Source organism: Anguilla anguilla, chromosome 1 (assembly GCF_013347855.1).
Source record: "Anguilla anguilla isolate fAngAng1 chromosome 1, fAngAng1.pri, whole genome shotgun sequence".
Classification (NCBI taxonomy): domain Eukaryota; kingdom Metazoa; phylum Chordata; class Actinopteri; order Anguilliformes; family Anguillidae; genus Anguilla; species Anguilla anguilla.
Window position 1 is genome coordinate 82010498 of NC_049201.1, and position 23027 is coordinate 82033524.

At 41.5% G+C, this 23027-nt stretch overlaps 2 protein-coding genes across 2 annotated transcripts; one reads left to right on the forward strand and one right to left on the reverse strand.

Annotated features, from left to right (window-relative positions):
- The first annotated feature begins 6481 nt into the window (after window positions 1–6481).
- On the forward strand, window positions 6482–12446 carry si:ch211-225p5.8 (uncharacterized protein LOC555567 homolog). Its single transcript, XM_035410793.1, has 6 exons — window positions 6482–7130; window positions 7956–8122; window positions 9184–9430; window positions 9965–10121; window positions 10361–10416; window positions 10692–12446. Exons 1-5 carry the CDS (start codon window positions 7085–7087, stop codon window positions 10404–10406), a joined length of 663 nt encoding a protein of 220 aa, XP_035266684.1. The 5' UTR covers window positions 6482–7084; the 3' UTR covers window positions 10407–10416; window positions 10692–12446.
- A 1672-nt stretch (window positions 12447–14118) lies between these two features.
- pycard (PYD and CARD domain containing) lies at window positions 14119–16379 on the reverse strand. The gene is made up of 3 exons (XM_035410805.1): window positions 15674–16379; window positions 15287–15349; window positions 14119–14682 (listed from the first exon to the last, which is right to left on the reverse strand). Exons 1-3 carry the CDS (start codon window positions 15933–15935, stop codon window positions 14414–14416), a joined length of 594 nt encoding a protein of 197 aa, XP_035266696.1. The 5' UTR covers window positions 15936–16379; the 3' UTR covers window positions 14119–14413.
- Window positions 16380–23027: the final 6648 nt, after the last annotated feature.

Below are 23027 nucleotides of genomic sequence, written 5' to 3' on the forward strand. Positions count from 1 at the left end.
TTCCACCACGGTTCCTCTAAACATATTAGCTGGCAAGCTAGGGTCGGCGCATGTGCACGTTACTGACAGGACAAGTTAGCTCTTTAGTAACATTAAAGGCCACGTTTTCTATAACCCGTCAAGCCAAACTTATTAGATATACAAAAATACAGTCGCAGAACACCCCCATTTCGGTCACTGATAAAAAAAAATAATTTGCTTTAAATTTGCCTTGTTAAAACCCCCTAAAGTAAATGATATAAGTTAGATAAGTGACCAGATGTTGTGCCAAATGTGAACGATAACAAATTAATTCACTATATGCGGCTAGCAGAACCGTTTAACAATCCAAGTGGGTAACTAGACAAAAGGGGTCTGTCGTCTTCCTTTCTCAAAAACAGCTTTAGCTTCAACGCAGCTAACTAGCTCATAAGCTACCTGAGTGCGGTGGCTGGTTCACTTTACTTATTGACGTATGTAGAGTGATAATACATGGCTGCGTGGCTAACACGATATTAGTCTGGCGCACAAAAAAGGCAAAATAAAGATTCCGATTTAGTTAGCCTCTAAACTGAACTTACCTCCCGTTCGACGAATTCCCCCCATTGCGATTATCTTGCTCGGCCTCGAAGACGAGCCGAGCGACGGTGCGAGAGGTGATATTAAAATCCACTTTTTCACAGGAGCACATCAGCATCTTTTGTAAATGTAGCTAAATCCCCAAAGCTGGCTAGCTCGCCAGCAACCCCTTTCTCTACCGTCGGGTCTACCGACGGTAGCTAGCTACCAAGAGTCCGTCTTTAAGTTAGTTACCTCGGCTAACGTTAGCATAAGTTTGTAACGTTAGCGCATAAGCGAAGGAGACAGCTAATGCTATTTGGCTGCGCGAAACGCAAAACGGTCCAGACTAGTTTTGCTTGCTAGCTAGCAAATAGACGTTCTTTGCTTCCCTTTGTTTTCCGAACCCAGAATATGCCAGTAATACACTCCGCCTGTACTACAACTGGACTTTTTTTATTTGAGCACATTGAATTATTTGTTAAATATATATTACACAATTCTTCCTTAAAATACTATGCTGTGTAAAACGGATCTTTATTCTTAACCCGGTTCCCTGCATTTCCAGAAGTCCAGATAAAAAAGTTCACAAAGGAAGGTACATGCGCTAATATTAATTCGCTCATATGATTTTCTTGCCTTTAAGAAAATTATGAAATGCTCGTGTTTAATAAAAGTGCTTAATTGAAGAATATGCGTGTATTAAAATGTACGGCAAAAGCATTAATTAACATCTATATATGCAGTTTCTAAAGCACACGCCCCCTATTATAAAAACTTTGTGGTACAGTCCTTCCCATGAAAGAGCAAACAAAAAAGTAACGGGTGTTTATGATGGATAGGCAGTTGAGCCAATTGGAGACCGAAGTTGGCCGTGGGGCGGGGTCATGTTGACTGGTGAGAAACCATTGATGTATTTACCAACATTAGGAATTACATGGTGCCTTAACAGTCACTCACGGTCATGACAAGACCACATGTCCGTACATCATACAAACTAAGTTAACGTCGCATTGTAAGATGGATGTTCAACAGATAGCCTACCGTTAAGGCATTTAGCCAGCTGAAATATGCATTCAACGAACCACGTTACTGCGATTTGCTGTTTGCTAGCTTACTGAAGAAACACTGACGAGCAAACTGCCAGAAACATTAATATCACCGGCTATATACAAAATTTACCCACAAGGTAATACTGATAAAGCCCTTTTACGGTAAACGTCATTATGGCATGGTATGTGCTGGGATTGTGTCATTTTCGAAATAATTACACGCTTTTCATTCACCAACGTAAACAAACCACCAACGAGACTATTGTGTTAGACTACTGTTCTTAAGTTATAGTCAAAACTAATCATACATGTTTCAATACTATCATCTCCGTGTGTGTGTGTGTGTCCCAACATGTGCCAATGTTAAAACAGGGTCCAGGGTCACTCAATCTGTCTGTTTGTTTCTCCGAGTAACTAAGGAGTTAATACAGAGGGAGCTTTCCAAAACCTGTTTAAAATTCAGTCACGTTAGTTTTCTAAAAATCCGTCTCTTATCTGATGGCCTTGACATGGTTTGAGCTAGTGCGACCTCTTGTGGGCATTTAGCGTATTACACAATTTCGAAGTTGCAAATCATTCAGACAGAAGCATTTAAATACTTAAATAACTAAATCAGCGTGTAAGCGCACATTCCTAACGAAGGTTGTTGAATTCTGTGCATTTACTTTCTGGACTGTTTACATGTCGCATAATAGAAACGCAACAGCACTTTTTTTTACATGAGAATGGACGAGTGTCCTTCCTTATGGTACAATTCCTCTCACCTTGCAAGTACTGGCCGCTGTGCTCCTCCGTAGCCATTACGTGATATTTCGGTGCATGTGCGGGAATAGGCGCGTTTCTCTTTTCTGGATCCTGCTGTCTCTGAGACGCGCGGTTTGAGTGATATTACACCCACTTCCCGTTGGCTTTTGGTTAGCTTGTGGAAAGATAGGTCACCTTGTTCAGTTCTAGACTAAAAGACAGAGAGAGAAAGAGAGATGTGGCCGAGGGGAGGGGAGGAGTGACGGACGTCAAACATACTTCCACCGAGTGTGGTTCCACAGAAGAAAGCCCAGTATAGCGCGAACTCAACCTAACAGTCATCATTACAGTTGCACGAATACAATGGGTGTGGGCTGCGTCAAAATCGTGCGCGTCTACATTAATTCTGGTGTTACATTAATTGTTAAGTAATATCTTTTTGACAAAAATTGAGTACAAAGACAGTAATTTTGAGAGAGTACAAAACGAATATGTGAAAATAGCTAGATCTAGTTCATAGCTAGGCTATTAAATTGGACATATAATCCAAGGGATGGGATAAAAAAATTTTTTTAAAAACTCAATCAGCATTCATTTTTATTCCATTTTATTTATGCTGGCGGAAATATTTTGCCTGCAGATCCTCAAAATCAATTAGCTATCTTTCGCTGACCACACCGCGCATTTCTGAAAGAATCCACCGTTTCCTCCTCGACCAAAGGGACTTCTTTCTGAGCGATTTAAACAACGGCTCTTGGAAACACGTGGAAATTATGTTACTGAGTAAAACATCAGTATAATTTAGCTACTTATTTAGAAAGAGTGCACACATTTCATTTAACTTACGCCTCCCGCACATTAGGCTACACGAATTTCAGACAACTTAACTGTTAAGTCGGGTATCCTCACATAGCCTATAGCCTATAACTAGTCTTCTACGAACCACTGCTCTTTAATCGTACCGATCAAGTTAAAACTACAGCGGTCTAACGAGTTACCGCTGATATTGTTGCAAGTTATAGCTCCAGGGCGTCCTCAGTTTTCCAGTCCAAGTGCACGCTCCTCTATATTTTTGTCAACTTGCAAAAGTCAATTGATTGACTTGATGGACTTACCAAGCTTTCTTCTCACGTATGTGATGCTTTATCCAACGATCCTAGTAGCGTTTCTTCAGACCCGCAACAGACATCCTGCAACGAACATAGAATTCAAACAAAACACGGATATCGTGACATTCCATGCAAGAGCTATTTTTGCGTCACTGCATTTGGACAGAACACGGGGGAGTTTCCAAACCTGAAATACCTGAAATTAGAACGGTCCGCTTGCGATCAAGGTGGGATGCGATGTGTGTACAGTTTGTTGTCTGTCAGAAACCCAGGGGCTGTGTGACTGCATGCCTGTAGGCAGTGAATGGAAACCCGATCAGCGCTAAAAATAAAAGCTCCAGCGCGTGTGAGATTCGAGAGAGAGATAGAGAGAGAGTCTCTTTGCTAAGCAAAACATGGACACAGACACCACAAATGAGACACATTCTCTCATATCAAATCTGTTCCATTTGAATATATGGACACACTTACAGTGCTGATATTTGATTATGCAAATATTTTTTCTTGCTTGTAGAATATTGACCCTGCAGCTGAGATCAAAGGTTTATGAAACACGACGAATCCTCGAATGTTTACTCGAATGTTTCAGTGTTACGTGAGTAATGTGTCATACAGAAAGGATACATTTTGACATACTTGTTTACCGTCTTATTGTAACACCCAAAATAAATATGTACCGATAACAAGTCGTCCTTATCATAAACCTTTTCTGTCTGCCTTATGAAATGTATAGCATTACATTATTTTAAAATAAAAGAACATACTCCAGAAGAGTGTGCGCAGCCTACAGGTTCTGTGCTAAACCACCTCTATATCCTGAATCCTTTCCGCTCCTGATGCTACTTATAGTCTGTCAAGCGCACTCCGCTAGTCTTAGCACATCGTTCAGACCGATGTTTCACCTTCAGCCATTTCCTTCCCGGCCCAGCTGACCAGTGAACTCACTAAATGTTATTGTACATTTCCCACACACACTCCTGACCCTGGGGAAGCTTGCGTTGCGCAACTGTAAACGTAAAACTCATTTCCAAGGCCGCAATGAATGGGAATGAGACATTTGTACGCATGTGCGGTATGAGTTGTTCGCTGTTATTGCAGTTGGCTCTTACCGGTGTTCCACTTGCAAAGCAAACTACACCTCCACCATTTTGATGGGATATGTTTTGTATTTTGCAACGACGTGTGTGTGTAGTGGATATGTGCTTTTGCCTCTCCGTTTATTTCCTTAACCTACACTAGAAATAACCAGATATTCGACTGACAGGACGGCTTGAGGTGATGACTTATGCCTTATGGCCTTACGGGGAGGATCTTGCACACCTTAGGTCATGCTCCAGTACCCTCAGCAACAAAAATTCTAGGTGCCCACTTTTTCAGCAACCGCTGACCCAAAATCTGAGGCTAATTACAGATATGTGTTTCAGAAACAGGGCCAGTAAACCTAATGATGCTTATGAAGCTCATTCCGTTACTTTCCAGAGGATGGACTTGTGACAACTCAGAAGCTGGACAGTGTGGATTGTGATTTTAATCTAAAAAGTGATAAAGGCACCATTCTGCACTTCTCAAGTCACTTTTCGGAAGGCCTTGTCCTATAGTGGCCTTATCCTCAGCTAACACACACTGGCCCAGAAAGAGAAAGTAGACGGGTTCAGTGATCACAGTGAAGCAATCTCACTTCATATGCTAATCCTGGAACATGTCATGGCATGCAACATTTTTTAAAGTGAGAGACGTATCAAAACAGTCAGGAACCTGTACTTGCTAGCCTCTGACTTAGCCTGTAGTTTTAGGGATAGGCTCTTACCTCGGTTGACATACTGTAGCTTGTTGGACTTTTGAACGCATCCTGGTTTTAAGAAAGCCAAATATGCATGTTAAGAATTTTTACTCAGAATTACAACAGCAGTGTTGCACCACGGGGGACTGAACATTTAACCATTCGTTTTGATGACATCATATTACTATATATTATTTAAAATTTCAGATCTAACAAGTTTTTTTTTTTTTTTTTTTTTTAAGGTCTGGGTTATAAAAAAGGATTCGATCCAGGTTTAATGACGAGACAGACATTTCATAAGCACCACCGCACTTCAAAAGGCCATGGGTCCCTGCAGTCATGGTAAAAGCAGGCCTCTTTATCTCTCCTTGGAGGGTGACAAGTGTCCTTGCACCCTGCAACCACCGGGTATTTTAACCTTCTTTTCTGTTGGAACAACCTTGCGCACCTCACTGACAAATCACGCTGGCATTGACTCGGTGCCTGAGGGATGACGAAAGCGATAGCTGAAGATAAGAGATGAAGCTGGGCCAGTTGCTGTGTGCATGCTGTGCTACGGCTGTCCACACAGACCCCTCGTTTCCATGGAGACTCCCCTAAGACCTTTCTCAGAGGCAAGCTACAACATTTCTCTGTGTTACTGTGTTATCTTTCAGTATGTCTCATTTCAAGTTAATAAAGGCAATATCCTGAAACTTTTTTAAAACTTAAAAAAATTAAGGGAGCATCTAACACTTGTTGTTCCGCATAACCCAGTGAGTATTATTCAAATGTTGTTTAAAAATCTATTATGCCATTTAAAAAATCTTTACCTGATCAAGTATAATAAGAGTTTGTGGGGGTGGAAAAACCTATCCCAAAAAATAAAAGTTTTTAAGATCGCTGGTACCACCATGAATCAATCACCATGCAACAGGATTAAAGGGATGATGCCACCATTTTAGCAAAAACTCGGGGGTTCGTGAAATTTGCCTCGATGTGAAAATGAAAGTGTGGTATGGCATAAATGCAAACTACTGTGATGCACACGTGGAGCGATGAAATATTTGTTCACTGCCTTTGTTTGTCGCCCCTACATATTTGCTTACCAAATGTCAGTCGGCAGTTCAAACAAATGAGACTGTTTGGCAAAGGCTCTTACTTTGTTCTGTGGGCCATTTACCTTCAGCTTGGCTTAGTTGCGATGCATTTATCAAAACAGTAGGCTATATAAAATTATAATTATTCTCATAACCATTATTATTATTATTATTATTATTATTATTATTATTATTGCTGTTGTTGTAGACGATGATAATGATGTTGTTGTCGCAGTTGCTTCTTAATTGTTTTAATGTTCAGTCATTTCCTATATTGGTGGTTTTTCCTTATCAGTGCTCGCGCATTTCAAATCTCGAGTCTATAAAATAATTGTGTTAATAATTATAACAGGTTGCGCTGGGCTATTTGCGTGGGGGGATGAAGCTGGTGTGGGTTTCGCCTTCTCATGTTCGTCTTGGCCTGCATGCTAAAACGGCATTACATTCACGACACAGGGCATTCACACGGTCTAAATATAGGCTAACTTCTGAAATACTGACGGATATACGGTGAACGCAAGGGGAGATCCAAATGGATTTCTTTTTAATGCAATTTTCCGCTTGGTATGACAGAATGGAAATCTGAAGAACAGAATCTCGATGTAGGCCGACTGATATGACAAGCCCTTACTTCTGATAACCTCGTTGGGTGGCGTTAACCGTCTGCTCAAGTTATTAACAACCACCTTTCTAAGTAGCGCGGAATTATCCTTCTCCAGAAGAGCAGAGGTGATCGCAGGGAGTCGGAAAATAGTTAATGCAAAACGCTGAAGCAGCGGAAAGATGAGTTTCGTATTACTTTCGAGTTTCTTGCTCAGTATTCTATGCGGTAAGTAAAATGTTTTATTTGCGTAAGATCAAAATAATGACAGCTCGAGGACGTCACTGGTCATGTTATGCGGAATTCAAGTGGACCCTTGGTCCGTTATTTGTTTACATGTCTAGTGTTAAAATGTCAACGTTTGAACATTTCTTTCAGTCATTATCATGGATATTATCCTTTATCATCAATATTGATATATTGATTAAAGAACTATGTGCTTGTTCTGCTCGTTCACAACCCATCCATCTCCTTGTGCATTGATCCTCTCTCTCTCTCTCTCTCTCTCTCTCTCGCTCTTTTTCTCTCTTTCTCTCCCATCACAACCCCTAAAAATATTAAATATTTTATTCCATATATTTCTACCATGTGCTCCTAACATGTAACTTACATTCCCACTCCTCCCTTTGAGATTGCCTGCTATTTTGCACACACACACGCACGCACGCACACACACACACACACACACACAGAAACACACACACACACACACTGGCACGCACACACACACACGTGCACGCACACACACACACGCACAGACACACACACACACACACACACACACAGAAACACACACACACACAAAATAGTACATATCTTGGTCGATATATGGTTGTGTGGGGGCATGGAACATGTCTTTACATCCTCCTACAGGGACATTGGAAGGATCAAGGACTATTCAGTTATTAGTTAGCATATTCTACATTTCATAAGCTAATTTCTTTCATTTTTCTCATTCCTCATTTAATTTCCTCCTTCTATCTGCTTGCCACCATCCTAAAAAAAAAAAAAAGTATACTACCCCCGTTCTGGTGTATGTGTGCCCCTGTGCAGTGCCTGGATCTCAGGCAGGCTGTGCGGAGGTAGACTCCATGACTGAGGCAGTGGCGGGACAGAGCTTCCTGTTGGGCTGCATATCCTGTAAGAGGAGGGAAGAGGTCCCCGCATCCACCAGCGTAGACTGGTACTTCAAACCCCTGGAAGGGGAGGACTTCTACCAGGTCAGCTCAGCAGCAGTGGCAGCGTCTCCCTGCCTGCCCCCAGAAACACCTTGTTGACAGAGATAAAGCTGGACCAGTTACAGAGCTCTTTAAACCTCTATGGTATAAGATCAGGAGCATGTGGTTAGAATGTTCTCAACTGAACATTCTAATGCTGATGCAGCCGTTACTGCTGGTAACTTGAGCCGAAGGAGTTCCGGAACACTGACTTAAGCATTTTGAGAAAAAAGAACACTTTCCTAGAAACCGCAAAGGATTAAAGCCTGAACAGAGAATTTTCAGGAGCCGCTTCCTTGAAGGGGTTTTAGTGAAGTTCCTGTTTTGCAGTTTCTTGTTCCAGTCGAACACTATGACACCTGATCCTACTTATTAAAGCCTTGATTGAAGACCATGATCAGTCAATTAGGTGAATCAGGTGTTGTAATTCTGGGCTGAGACAAACACCTGCACCCACACCAGTCCTTTTCGGATAAGATTGGGCACCCCTGTCTTACATGAGCTATTATGTTTTTTAAATCACCCAAACCTGCTAAAGTAGTTCCCCTTTAAAGAATCCAAGAAAGTGAAATCTGTAAATTCTTTGCTGATGTGTTGCTTTAATACATTTTTGTGTTCATAAATAGCCCAGAAATAGTTTTAAATGATTTTCGTTAAAAAAAAAGTGGAAAAGCCTGTGCTGAAATTGACTTTCCCCCTTGGCTAGGCACCAGTTTATCAGTGAGTGAGGTTAGTTTGGTACAATGTAAATCACTAAATCACCGAGACTTACAAACTTATAAACTGAGACTTATTACTCTGCATTTAATTAATCAGTGAAAACGGCTGATTACACATTTAGCTCACCGTACCTGGCTTCTAGGGTCTAAACTGATTGCTCCTCTTATGGTGAAGGCAAAAAAAAGAAAGAAAAAAAAACCCCAGCACATCCTGAGGCCCAGCAAGGCTGAGATCAGTCAGCAAGGAGAGGGTCCGACAGGTGGCCTCAACGTGCGATGAAATGTTTTCCGTGGGTGGAATTTTAGTTGGTTTCCCTGACGACCCCCCCCCCCCCCGCCCGGCAGATATTCCACTACGAGCACCCCGCCTCCACCGTGCTGCACGAGGACTTTGCGGGGCGCGTAGAGTGGCACGGCACGCTGGGGACCGCAGACGTGCAGATCGGGGCCCTCTGGCTGCACAACGTCACCTTCAACGACACGGGCACCTACCGCTGCACCTTCCACCGGGTCCTGGACCTGCCCGACAAGGACCGGCCCGAGGAGCTGGTCGTCATCTCCAAGGAGGTGGAGCTCACCGTGCTGGGAGAGGGTGAGACAGCCCCCCCTTCAGCCCCCGCTCTTAACGTCAGGCTTTCATATCCCCTCCTCCCCACCCCGCCCCGCCCTGCCACGCCCCGCCCTATCCCCCCCCCCCTCACCCCACCAACACCCCAACCCTGCCCCGGCCCGCTCCGACCCCCCACCCCACCAACAGCCCACCAATGCCCCAACCCTGCCCTGCCACGCCCCGCCCTGTGCCCCCCCTCCACCCCACCCCACCAACACCCCAACCCTGCCCCGCCCCGCTCCGACCCCCCACCCCACCAACAGCCCACCAACACTCCAACCCCGCCCTGCCCCACCCTCCCCCCCCCCCACCCCACCAACAGCCCACCAATGCCCCAACCCCACCCCGCCCACCCCGCCACGCCCCGCCCTGTGCCCCCACCCCCACCGCACACCACTGCCTCAGTGTTCCGTATTTATGGTGCTGTTATGCGTAACTTCAAAGTAAGCGTTTATCTGCCGTTCTCCTCAAAGTAAGCTCCACCCCCCCCCCCCCCCCCCCCCCCTTCGCCCTCAGCCAATCGGGAGCTGACTGCAGTGATCGCTGAGATCATGATGTATGTGCTGATCGTGGTGCTGCAGCTCTGGCTGATCGGGGTGCTGGTCTACTGCTACAAGAAGATCTGGGAAGACCGTGAGGCTTTCGAAGCCCGCCGCGCCCTGCGCCATCCCAAGTGAGACTCCGCCTCCCTCTGCCCCCCCACCACCACTCCACCGCCTCCCTCTGCCCCCCACCCCACCCGCTCCTTCTGCCCCCTTCCCAAATCCCCCACCCGCTCCCTCTGCCCCCTTCGCAAACCCATTTTATGACCATTTTCTCCATTTCCACCCTCCCTAAGGGTTTGCCTTGGATAGTTCCTCCCCCAAATTCATCCAAGCTCCTGCCCATTTGCTATTTATTTGCTCTCGACAGGATTCCAGATTCCAAAGACAACTGTGACGGAGTTCATTTGGAATAATGCACTTCTGGTAAGATTTGAAACATTTTTTTAATAGCCCAAATGAAACATTACATGATCTGTAGTTGCTTTTTTTTTTTTTTTACTTTTGTAGGCAAGCATTAATAATTCATGTTTTATTTTTAGGTATTTTATTCTATGGATCTTCAGTCTGATAATGCCCAGACTATATGGGCTTGCAATTTCTATGTTTGACTTAAGGGTGAAAGCAAAGGTGTTTTCTTAAACATGCTGAAGTGTTCATAATTGTATTATTTGTGTGTGTTTTTTTTTTTTTTTTTGCAGGTCAACAAGGTGTAAAGGCAAGGGGCAATACAATGGATGACCTGCTTTCAGTGTTTTAATAGAAAAAATGTCTGACAAAATATTATCAAAAGAAATGCAGTGATTTTAATGTCACAGGGCAAAAAGCACCACACCTATCATGCTAAATTTGCAGCAGACATGAAGTGCTAAAGGTATGCTCACTGATGGTAAATATACTTGCTAACTTAAGTGCAAGCAAAAATCATATATGACTGCTACATGCTTCAAGATTGACAGGCAGCACCAGCTCGCCAATCGGACTCACAAGATGTAGCGCGTCACTGAGGGCCAGTCAGTCATTTCTGTGGGTTTGCATTTTCAACAAAAAAAAGTGTAAATGGTGTAAGATTAACATGGGAGCTAGATGGTTCTAAAACCCTCTTTCAGAAAACCTTTTAAATGGACAGAATCCACAGAGAACCTTTTAAATGGACTGAATCCACAGAAAACCTTTTAAACGGACAGAATCCACAGAGAACCTTTTAAATGGACTGAATCCACAGAGAACCTTTTAAGTGGACTGAATCCACAGAGAACCTTTTAAACGGACTGAATCCACAGAGAACCACTGCCTGGGCCTGTACGAAGGGCAAATAGAAAGTCTCTCCGCATTGCTGAACGAGGATTTTTTCAATTAATTAATGGCACTGTCGCTAATTTCAATTTCAATTTAACTGACTGATGGCTGCGAGTAAGATGTGCGTTTCAGTGGCATTGCAGTGGCCAGATCTTAGTGACCGTGAGCTGCAACAGGAAAGAATGCAGAGGTGCAGTCTCTCTGAATTATACATTCTTAGAAAGGGCAGAACTCCAGCAAACAGTATTTCAGTAACGCATGAGAAAATTACAGTGTTGAATGACAAGTTACTTTTCAGGCTTGAGAATGCGATGCTTTGACAATGACATTCATTATGTGCAGTGGATTACAGTATTAAGTCTGCTAGATAATAATTGTGTGCTACTGTGAATTAATTAATGACCTGCCATGACAGTTAAAAGAAATAGCTCAAAATGTAGCTGATTAATTGTGTGTCTACTCTTTCTTGGATTGAGTAAGTTTTCTGCCTATATAACCTGTTTATAAGTGGTATGTTCCACCACCTTCATACGCACTAAATAAACATTTATAAACATAATTTGCAAATTGGAAAATGGTGTTTAATGTCACCATGGATACAAAAAGTCCATTATCATGACATACCAGGCGACACTGACCGTGTTCCTTTTAGCAGCTACAGACACAAGCATTTATGGTGGTGCCACACAGTAGTTATGATGAAGTTACATAGCTGTTATGAAGGACCGTGAATTTAAAAGTGCTACTATAAATATTAAGCTTGAGGCTCAGTTAGTAGAGGCACCATTGTCAGCACAAATTTCTTAAAAATAAAAAAATAAAAATAAAAAGATCTAATGAAGAAGGTCAGTTTATGGTAGTACCTTCCCTGGAAAAAAGGCATTAAATAGAGACCTAACCAAACTGGCAAACGACGGTTTCGTTGTCTGGATGGAATTCATATAGGTCTAACAAAAACAAACACATCATCCGTGACACGATGGGTACCGGGAGTTATCATTTTTCACCAGTAGATGGCAAGAAGGACCAATCAAAGAAATGCTAACCAGCATGCCATATTGTGACCTATTAGGGGTTAAATATCTTGTCACGAATATATATCCTACAAAATCATATGGTGACATGCTAAGTTTTAAATAAACGTAAGTACTAACACGTTTCTTTCTTTCTCCCTGTTAGCCTAAATGTCAAGATAAGAAAACACCCTCGCTAGGTATTTAATTTAAAAGTTTCTGCAGTCGAGAAAGAGACGGGAGAGGTCCTGTCAAAATAAATGTGAAACTAACTTCTGGTGATCAGTTCAAAGCGTGGTCCAATAGATGAGAAAAGTAAAAGGATGACATTTTAAGCTTACATTTAGGTAGATGTCACCGTAGCTCAGATGTAGCAAACCAGAAATACGCAGAATATTCTGGTTTACTGACTTCGGTGTGAGCGTTTTTAAGACTGGCTTTCGATTTCAATACAATTTAATTTCGTTGTAATAAATGTGTGAAATGGTCTTGTTTTAATGCATTTGTTTACTTTAGTTCTGTTCCGCTTTGCACGCGATTTTGAACTTACACCCTTCGAATGGCGTAAATTCGAGTGTTCATTGCCGTCCATAGAACCGAATACGTGCAGCCCACTGTGACGTGCATAGCTAATTTTTCGGTGTTTGTACAGACAAGATTTTCTACCGGGTCCAGTCTGACTGCCTTTTCTACGTGTTCCAGGTTCTTGCCTGCGGTGATTTTAACGGTTCTAACTGATCTTCCGTTTAGTCGCTAAACATACTGAGTACGTGAAATGAGAACAGGTCTAACATTACAGTAAACCCTTCCCCAAGAAGTCTATAAATGTGTCTGTAATAATCATGCAGGTATTCCCTGAATCTGCCGTCTTCCCAAAAGAAGTCTGACTCAGATGTTTCGTTCCCTGTGATAAACAGCGATTCACTTTGGCATGAATTGAGCCAAAGTGACCAAAAACCAAAAATGTTATATGATGTTACAAATCAAGTTTTTTTGAATATATGCATGCCTAAATTTTTCACTTGACTACCTCGGTATCTACCTATGGTATCTCACAAGGGTTAGAAAGTGTTATATGTAATAAGCAATATGAAGTAACTTCATAAGCATAATAACATAATTTAAACATTTATATTTAAAAAAGCTTATATCGGCAACCACAAGGAGACAGAAGGCATGTTATGTCAAAATTCTTGCAGCTAGTAAAATTGCCATATGCGAGATATGAAGTGACATGTAGCTAATATAGCACCTACAGACTATATATAGGTGATGTTACTGGTATAAGCATTTATGAACGTTTAAGTAGTGTCAGTGAAGGTAGTATGTGGTGCTGAAGGAGTTCACATTACATAGCTCTTATTACCCAGTAATGGAAAGTGAACGTTTACTTTGTCTTGATTGGTTTTCAATGTTTAGGCCATGATATTCATTAATGTTTATTTCATCATATTAGATTATGTGTGTATGCAATGCCAGTTTGCCTGAAATGCAAAGATACTGTTAAAAAGGAACATCAAACAACCATGTTGAGGAAATCAGCATGAAAGGGAAAACATGAAACATATTGGTCTACTTACAGTTTTACTTCAGTCCAAATCATATCCGAATCTCTACATATCATAAGCAGTATGATAATAAACACGTCCCATATCTGAAAATCATAACTTTTTTCTGCAATAGTGCTACCACTAGACTGCTGATAAAATGAAACATGGTTTTAAAAAGGGTGTATATAAAATAATAGAGATTAAAATATAATCCAAGACTCAACCTGTTTTGTCTAGTTTTAAACAAATCTACGGGGACAAGCAAGTATCATTATTTTTTTATTTGAGAGATTTCATTCGTCATATTTCATTTGAAAGGTTTCACTCATCATATTTAATCCAAAACTCAATCACCATCATCACCAGCAAAGCACAACCTCAGTTGTTTAAGATAACACGCGTATGAAGTTTAAAAAATATTATGCATAAGAAAATATATTGAAATAAATCAGTAAACAGGAATTCCTTTTCTTGGGTTCTTCTTAAAAACGCACAAAGGAAAGGAATCGTCCCGTGGATTCTGCACTTCCCCCATTTTGTCCTGATCCGGAAGCTCTCTCTTCACCCCCGAAGCTGCTTCAGCTCGTTCATGAGGAAGTGCTCTTGCGACTCCAGGATCTCGCACAGCGCATCTTTCGCCAGTTTACCCCCTGAATGCATGGGGCCGCTGAATATTTTTCTCATCCTGTTCTGGTTTGTGCGCTCTGCCATAACCTCCTCATAGCCCGATTGGGTAATAACCTTGCGTTCCAGCAGCCGGTCCAGGATGGCGCACGTATTGGTGACTCGCTCGATCAGGACTGTGCGGTGGACGTCAACGAAGTGCGTTTCTGTATGGGTGGGGCAGGGGTAGAGGGAGGTTCATGGGACAGCACGGGGAGGAGGCGGGATTGGGAAGAGAGAGCAGACAAATCAGAAACCTGCAGGAAATAAGCACATTTAATGTCATTACCTGATAAGATGGGAAAACAGAGGTTTGGGCTAAAATGAAACTGGAACCTGAAAAGGTCCAAGTGATTACTTCTCTCAAAGTGAAAGCTTTGATTAGCAACATTTAGTATGACTGCATTCACCATAATTCTCTACTGCGGATAATTTTAATAATTGAATGTACATCACAGTGGGAGATATTGACTGTGCAGGGTGCACCAAAGCATTTTGCTTCTCTGCATCCCCTCCTTCAGGGGAAATCAATTGGACTTGACTGTGTATTTAAGTTACTATGGGTCTGCACACTGTGGTTAACTATTTCTGTCCTTGTATTTATATTTCTGGGTTTTAAAATATATATATATATATTATTTACGGTTTTAGTGTAACTTTTCATTTAGCCCGGGTAGCATATGTGAAGGATATTTTAGATATTTAGAACCTAAAATATCCTTCACACATACAATCTGTCATGGTCAGTTTCAGAATAGGTAAAGCGTTTACCTGCAGCTTCCGGATTTGCCGCTCCTCCACTGCTCGCGCCTTCTCCCCGCGCGGAACCAAGCTCTGTAGTCGTGAAACAAAAGGTCTGAAATTTCTGCCGCGCGCACACGTTTAGCAATTTCACGATTTCAAAGAGCAAGAACAGGCTATTCGTCAGCGGAACCATTCCTGTTAGCTAAATTTTTCGATTTAGATCATACTGTAACAAAGCAAATTACATGTGCAAAACGATGCACTTCAACGCTTGCATGAAACGTTCTGCCAATTGTTTTTTCAGTGGCTATAATAAAAAGTGGAAACATTTGTTTTTGTTTTCAAAAACGAAAGCTATTACAAAAACTTTAAAAAAAAAAATTGTTATCCCTCCAACAGTGACAATTGACTTACCCCCTTGGATTTCATTCAGTTCGGTAGCTAAATCATTGCAATTCATAGACTCTAAAATACGGATGGTGACTGGAACGGCCTTATTTGTGGTGTGTCTGGAGATTAGTATGTCCACAAGATCCAATCTGTCTGCCTTCTCGACTTCGCCTCTACGAATTCGAGGCTTCAGCTCGCAGTCGCACAATTTAGATTTGAAGTGTTTTAACTGATCTTCAGTTAAATCACTTAGGGTGCGAAACAGGAGCTCCTTAGTTCCAGACATTCTGATTCCATTCTGAAGAAAAAAATGTGTGAGTTCCAAGAAATATAATTAAATGTGGGCAGGTCCAAGAAAGACTAAGCCCTCCCCCAAGAGGCTAGTAGTTCCTGATTAACGTGGCTCAACAAACAAGCTGCATTGCGCCAAAACACGTTTACGCAGAAACCAATGACGTAGACCAGCAGTTTCTGAATGAGTATCTACGTGGTTATTTTTATTTCTTTTTGTAGTCTGTCGTTATGACCTGTCAATGTGTAGGCTATTTTAATCAAGTTAATTAAATGTAATGAAGTGTGTTAAAGGCTAATGAAGACGTTTCAGTTGGCCTTAAATATAACGACCCATTCGTTTTTACACTTGTTCGGGAAATTGTCCATGTGAAATATTGTAGGCAATATTTAAGCTACATCAGTCAAATAGTTTACAATGTTTATGTAAGCTATTTGACGCAATCCCAATACATTATAACAGAAATATGTCTACAAGTAAAAGCTCGTCAAGGTTCTATTAAAACAGTGCGTATGAGCACGTTTGGGATTGCTACCTTAATTACGGACAATAAAACCGGCACATGAAATTTAAACCCATGAAAAAATTTTTAACGTAACAAAACCTAGTATGTATTTATTAACGCATGTAGCACATCTTAAGGTTACCACGAGAACACTTATCATCGACCGGGCTCACGCGATAAACAGCAAAACGAAAATATTTGTGACTGGAGCCTAAAATCGGCGAAATATCGGTAACAACTTGTAACCTATTACGCAGAAAAGAAATGTCCGTCCTTGGTATCCACAGGTTATATTTTCAATACTTTCACGATTTTTGCATCACTCTTTACGGTAACCCGATTGTGACGCAAATCTACCGCAGATAAATAAATAAATTAAATAATAGGCTACTTCAAAATGGAGCACTCAATACTCCGAAATACCAGTTAAGTTAAATGCATGCTGTACTTTTAATTACATAAAATAATCAAATCAAATTGCTTTCAGATTCGTTAAGTCCAGCTTCCCAGGTATTCGGGCAAATCTGTTTGTGTATTTTTACTGTAAGACTCAAAGGATGGTAAAATCCACCGAAATGGCCATTGCATTTTATACATGCCACTTTTTAAAATTCAATAAAATTCTGAAATCAAACTGTTTTCAGTAAACTCTTATACATTCTTGAAGACCACTTTCTCGGGTATACAAACAATGGATTCCGTGCATTTTTTACTGTAAGAATTTGGAATTATGGGATGGCAAAATCCTCGAAAATGGTCATTTAATTGTACACATGCGGCTTATTAAAAATTACATAGAATAATTAAATCAAACTGTTGCTATTAGTTATGCTATTACTGCCATGGTTTAGTACTGTCGGAATTTGAAGTTATGGGGTGGAAAAATTCAATTAGGCCAGTTCCATTCACATTATCTGTCTTTAAAACAAATGAAATTTTCATTTCGAATTGTTTCCTTTAAAACACCCTTGATCTTTGAAGAACCGCTCCCTGTGCTCAAATTTATAGAGATCGAAATATATAAAGATATGGTTTTTGTATAATATCTGAGTATATGGACTACTATATGAGTGTATAATCCTGTTTAAAAAAAATCACAAAACCCAGCTTTTTATTAAACATTAAGAAAGTAACAATGTCACCTAGCAGATTATCAAGGATCTGTGATATGACCATCATCATCTATGGAAGTCCATAATCATCATTGTCCTCACCATCATCATCTTTGTCATCATCATCATCATCATCATCAGTGTCATTATCATCATCATCATGACACGGATGATGATGATAATGACGATGATGATAAGGAAATGACTTTGATGGATATCACAGATCCTTTAATAAAATTGGCAGTATTAATTTTAACGAAATGTATATGTATGAAGTTGGTTTTCTTCCATTTAGACAGTTTATTTTGTGTATTTTTACAGGACTTGCATTTTAAAAAGTAACGGCGTCAAGTCCTTTCGAATAAAAATAAAATAAATACGTTAGCGTTTCAGGTGATCGATACGCGTCGCCCCGCTTGGGTGGTCGATAATGGGCGCTCACATTCAAATAAATCTGAAGAAATATTAAAAAAATTAATAGGTATTGGGGTGCTGCTGCCTTCTGCTTTCATTGCCCATTTGAATTGTCCATGTAAACAAGAAAGCTTGACGCGATGAAAACATCTCGAAACGACGTGACTTCGTTACAAATGTTTATTTGAAAGTAAGTTACAGATATAAACGAACGGTCGAAAAACTACGTAGCTCCACGGACTTTCTTCAAAAAACTGGTAAGATGCCAATGACGTCCTAGTAGACTAATTTAACAGAGCATGAAATAGATACATTTAAAATACAAGACATTCCAGTGTACTTATAAATGTCAATCCTATTTTAATTATGGTTAGTGATAGCTTACATAATCACACATGAAATAAGTAGTTTTAACACAGGACACATTCATAAGGCGAAAATACAGTACAATGTTACACAATGTTTACAGTTTTTGTCTAATTCTAAACGAATATGTATGCAGCAGAGCACTGTTAAAATAGCTGTATTTATTGTTTTTTATTTCAAAGATTTAATTAATCATATTTCATTAAAAACTCAATAGCCAGACACCATCACCAGCAGAGCATATCTCAATTTTTAAGCGTTTAAGCATATCTCAATTTTTAAGCGTGGAACAGCGTATGATTCTATACGCACTTTATAGAGTGCGACGAATAAGACAGCGCTCTTGCAACTCCAGGATCTCATACAGCACATCTTTAGCCTTTTCTACCACATGAATAAATGGGACCGTTTCCCATTCATTCATTCATTTATTCATTCGTTCATTCGTTCATTCATTCATTCATTCATTCCATTCTGGCTGCGCCACTACCCGAATCTCGTCATGGATAACAGTGACCTTTTGGAACTGGACGACCATCTCATCCACGTTGCTGACTCTCTCGATTGGGCCTGTGGGGTGGACGTCAGTGAAGTGCCCTTCTGTTGGTTGGAACAGGGCTAGAGGGAGGTTCGTGGGTTGGTGGTGTGGAGGAGGTGGGACTGGGAAAGAGGGAGTCAGAAGGGAGAAGAGAGGATGCAGTAGGCAGGTTGGTGTATGACTCAGAAAACAGGAAGAGAGAGCAGACTGATCAAAAAATCTGCAATGGTGATAAATGGTGATTTACCAGTGTATTAGGACTGGTGCAACATTATCATCATCATCACTTGCCCATCTCCCCATTGTCATCATCATCTTCTTCATCATCATCATCACTATCATCATCATCATCGTCATCTTCGTCATCTTCATCGTCGTCATCATCTTCTTCTCCTTCTCCTCCTTCTTCTACTTCTTTTTCTTCAAAGACCATATGTAGACATATTTACGATTTTGCAAATACATGCCGATGTAGACAAAATCAATCTTGAGGTATTCGAGGGCACATCGTCTTACGTGAGAAAACGCATTGAAAGAAACTCCGAAGTAGCTCGTACAGTGTACAGCACTGACACACTATGTTGGCTAATATTTACGTTCGTAATTGTGCGTTAACGCTGACTCATAGGGTTCATCGCGCTACTTGCAGTGTAGGGCGAGACGCGCTTTGGGGCGCTCTTGGGTCTCGTACGCACTATCAAGTTCAATACATCGCCCGAAAATATACACTTTTGCGAAATTAAATGTGTTTTATATCGTAATAACATCGTGCGAGTTCGGGTTGGTGGTTCGGACATGTGACATTCCCTATACTGTAATTCCCTATGCTGGCTTTATAATGTAAAACTAATCATACCTACACAGACGCCAGATGCTTTTGTTTTCATAAATTGGAAATTACATGCCTATGTTGTCTAAATAATTATAAACTATAGACAAGCTAAATGCTATCAAGCAAGCTAACCTATTTAGTCAATGACTGCCAGAATTGCCATGCACTGGCATGCATATTCGGATGCATTATAGCATGATAAATAGTCATCCTATAATGTAGTCATATTTTCATGAGAAATTAAATAAAAACAAAAGAAAACACGATAATTTAAACGTCCAGTGGGTAAGTTAATATGCCAATGGATGATCTATAATGGTGTATTCACATTTACGTAAGATAAAAAGAAAATATATTCACATAAAAATAGTCGATTCCAGCTTTAAAGTTCCCTCTGCGTAGGGTTCAGATCAACAGGTGATTTCAATATTGTATATCAACAATGTGCAATTTGCCGAATTTTCTGTCATCTTTCAACGATGCACATTTTCGTTTCAATAAGTGATTCTTTATTTTAGATTATACTGCAATAATGCTAATTACTTAAGTAAAATGATACTGAAACATAGCCATGTTATCTGCCCAACAACGAACAGTGACTTACCCCCTGAATCACAAGCGGAGTTACCCCCTGGGAGGGATTCTATCAGATCGGTTACTATATCATTGCAATTCATAGATTGTAAAATATTGACGGTGACTTGTACAGCCCCATTTTCGGTGTATCTGGAGATAAGTATATTAACAAGATCCAATCTGTCCGCCTTTTCGACTTCGCTTCGACGAATTCGAGGTTTCCGTGTGCTGTCGCACAGTTTAGATTTGAACTGTTTTAACGGTTCGTCAGTTAAATCCTTCAGGGTGTCGTGGAGGTAATCTTCAGTGGTTTGGGACATTCTGCTTACATTCAGAAAACAATTCTGTAAAGGCCCCGTGTGCGAGCTCCATTAAATAAATACAATGGAATGTGGGCAGATCTAAAAACAAAAACAAAACAAAAAATGTCTCTCTGACTGCCCTAGGCTCTGATTGAAATCAGCCACTCTAAATATCAGGCATACAAGGCCAGAACATATTAATTTTTTCTGACTGCAGACTGAAACCCCGAGTTTGTGGGGGCGACGTCGAATGGGCGGACAGACTGAGTATTGTTAAAAATACTTATCTCCAGATACACCGAAAATGGGGGCCTCAAGTCTCCGTCAACATTTTTGAATCTATGGACTGCAATGATTTGGCAACCGAACTGACGATAATCTTAAAAGGCGGGTTTTGGGGTTTGCGGTCTAAACAACAACAAAAAAAGTACACTTCAAGTATCTCCAAAGCATCGTGACCAGCGACGTTACCAGGGGCTGTGAAATTAATATGAAATTAATTTTAGAGCGATCACTCAGTTGCGAGCATACATATCAGCCTAATGTGTCAGCTGCACTGTACAAGCTGACTATTTTTCCCTTCCGTCCATGTATCTTCGAATGGACCAATCCCAGCCTTTGTGAAGGCGGATGGTCATTAGGAACGTCTGTAAATATCTAAAATTTCATTGGTATATACTGCCCGGGCCAAGCGACAACCTACACTAAAACTGAAAATAAATAAATCAATTTTAACCCAGAAATAGAAATATCAATTTATGGACAGAAATAGTTAACCACAGTGTGCAGACCCATAGTAACTTAAATACACAGTCAAGTTCAATTGATTTCTCCTGAAGGAGGGGATGCAGAGAAGCAAAATGCTTTGGTGCACCCTGCAAAGTCAATATCTCCCACTGTGATGTACATTCAATTATTGAAGTTATCTGTAGTAAAAAAAAAAGAGAAAAAATTAAAGTATGGCAAACACAGTGATACCAAATGTTGCTAATCAAAGCTTTCACTTATTGAGAAGCAATCACTTGGACCGTGTCAGGTTCCAATTTAATTTTAGCCGAAACCTCTATTTTACCATGTGATCGAGCAACGACGCGAAGTGTGGATTCTGACCTGTCTGCTCTCTCTAACTGCCTATTGCATCCTCACTTCTTCCTTCTGACTCCCTCTTTCCCAATACCACCTCCTCCCCATTCTTGCCCATGAACCTCCCTCTACCCTCCCCTGCCCCAGCCAACAGAAAGGTGACATCCACCTGCAGCCCGATCGAGAGTCCGACGGTCCGCAATGCGTCCGCCATCTTCGACCGACACACGTACTTGTGGGGTCATTATCCAATTGTGCTTCGACACACGTCTGGCAAGAGAGCACCGGCCAAAATAGGATGGGGAAATTTTTTTTCAGCGGCTCCATTTGTTCGGGGGGTAGACAGGCTAACGATGTGCCGTACGAGATCCCGGAGTCGCAAGAGCGCCACCTCCTGGATGAGCTGATGGAGCTTCGGGGACGACAAGCTTCCGGATCAGGAGAAAATGGGGAAAGGCAGTTCTCTTTCAGCCTTCGCTAGATCCATCTGCTTTGTGGCGCTGACTCAGGGGTGGCTGTAAGGTCATCCTCGAAGGCCCGGTTTGGTAGTTCAGCGCACCCCTGGGTTCTGGGGCGCCGGTACTCTGGCTCAGCAGACTTCATGTTCACGTTCGTCGGCTGGGCCAGGAGGACCATGGGACAGCCTGTGAGGCTCTACACCTCCAGTCTGTGCCACTCCAATGTTGCTGATCCTGACGATTCTCTCGAACTGAAGTAGCTGTAGTGGTCCAGAATGAGCTCTTCCACTTCGCCTGGTGCACGGTGTCAGTCCATGGCTGTCTGAACCAGCTTGTGGGGAATGGACCTCTAAGCGCTTGCCAGGTGAAACCACAGCACTGTCAGGTCTCCTCTGTTTCTCTTGTGCTTCTCTGACGAGTTGGGTCACCACAAACGGTTGGCTATGGAGGCCACTAGCTTCCTGGTTCTCTCTTTGCATCATCTTCTCTGCCATCCCCCCCACCCCCCCACCCTCCCTCCCCTCCCCCTCCCCTCCCCCCCCTCGTTAAGTTCCACAAGGCTATTTTAAAAAAGCAGAAATGCAATGAAACTAATTATTAAAATCTTATGCCAGATTTATCACTGAAATTGACCAGGCATTAGCAATGCTCCAGTGGTATTAATCTGGAATTTACTCTAAATTACATTATTACATTAAAGGCATTTGGCAGACGCTCTTATCCAGAGCGATGTACAACAAAGTGTATAACCATAACCAGGAACAAGTGTGACGAAAACCCTAGAGAGAAGTACCGGTCCAAGTGCAGGGAACAACCGCATAGTTCAACTTGGACCCTGAAGGTTTAAACTGATTAACACTAACACAACAAGAACGGCAACAACGCAGTCTATGGAAAAAA

Bases quoted from the DNA above. Each gene is read 5' to 3' on its own strand.
- si:ch211-225p5.8 (XM_035410793.1), top strand. From the start codon at position 7,085: ATGAGTTTCGTATTACTTTCGAGTTTCTTGCTCAGTATTCTATGCG. The intron at 9,431-9,964 runs GTGAGACAGCCC...CTTCGCCCTCAG, and splicing joins GCTCACCGTGCTGGGAGAGG to CCAATCGGGAGCTGACTGCA. The intron at 10,122-10,360 runs GTGAGACTCCGC...TGCTCTCGACAG, and splicing joins CGCGCCCTGCGCCATCCCAA to GATTCCAGATTCCAAAGACA.
- pycard (XM_035410805.1), bottom strand. From the start codon at position 15,935: ATGTCTGGAACTAAGGAGCTCCTGTTTCGCACCCTAAGTGATTTAACT. The intron at 15,350-15,673 runs GTAAGTCAATTG...TCACGACTACAG, and splicing joins ACTGAATGAAATCCAAGGGG to AGCTTGGTTCCGCGCGGGGA. The intron at 14,683-15,286 runs GTAAACGCTTTA...CCACCCATACAG, and splicing joins GGCAAATCCGGAAGCTGCAG to AAACGCACTTCGTTGACGTC.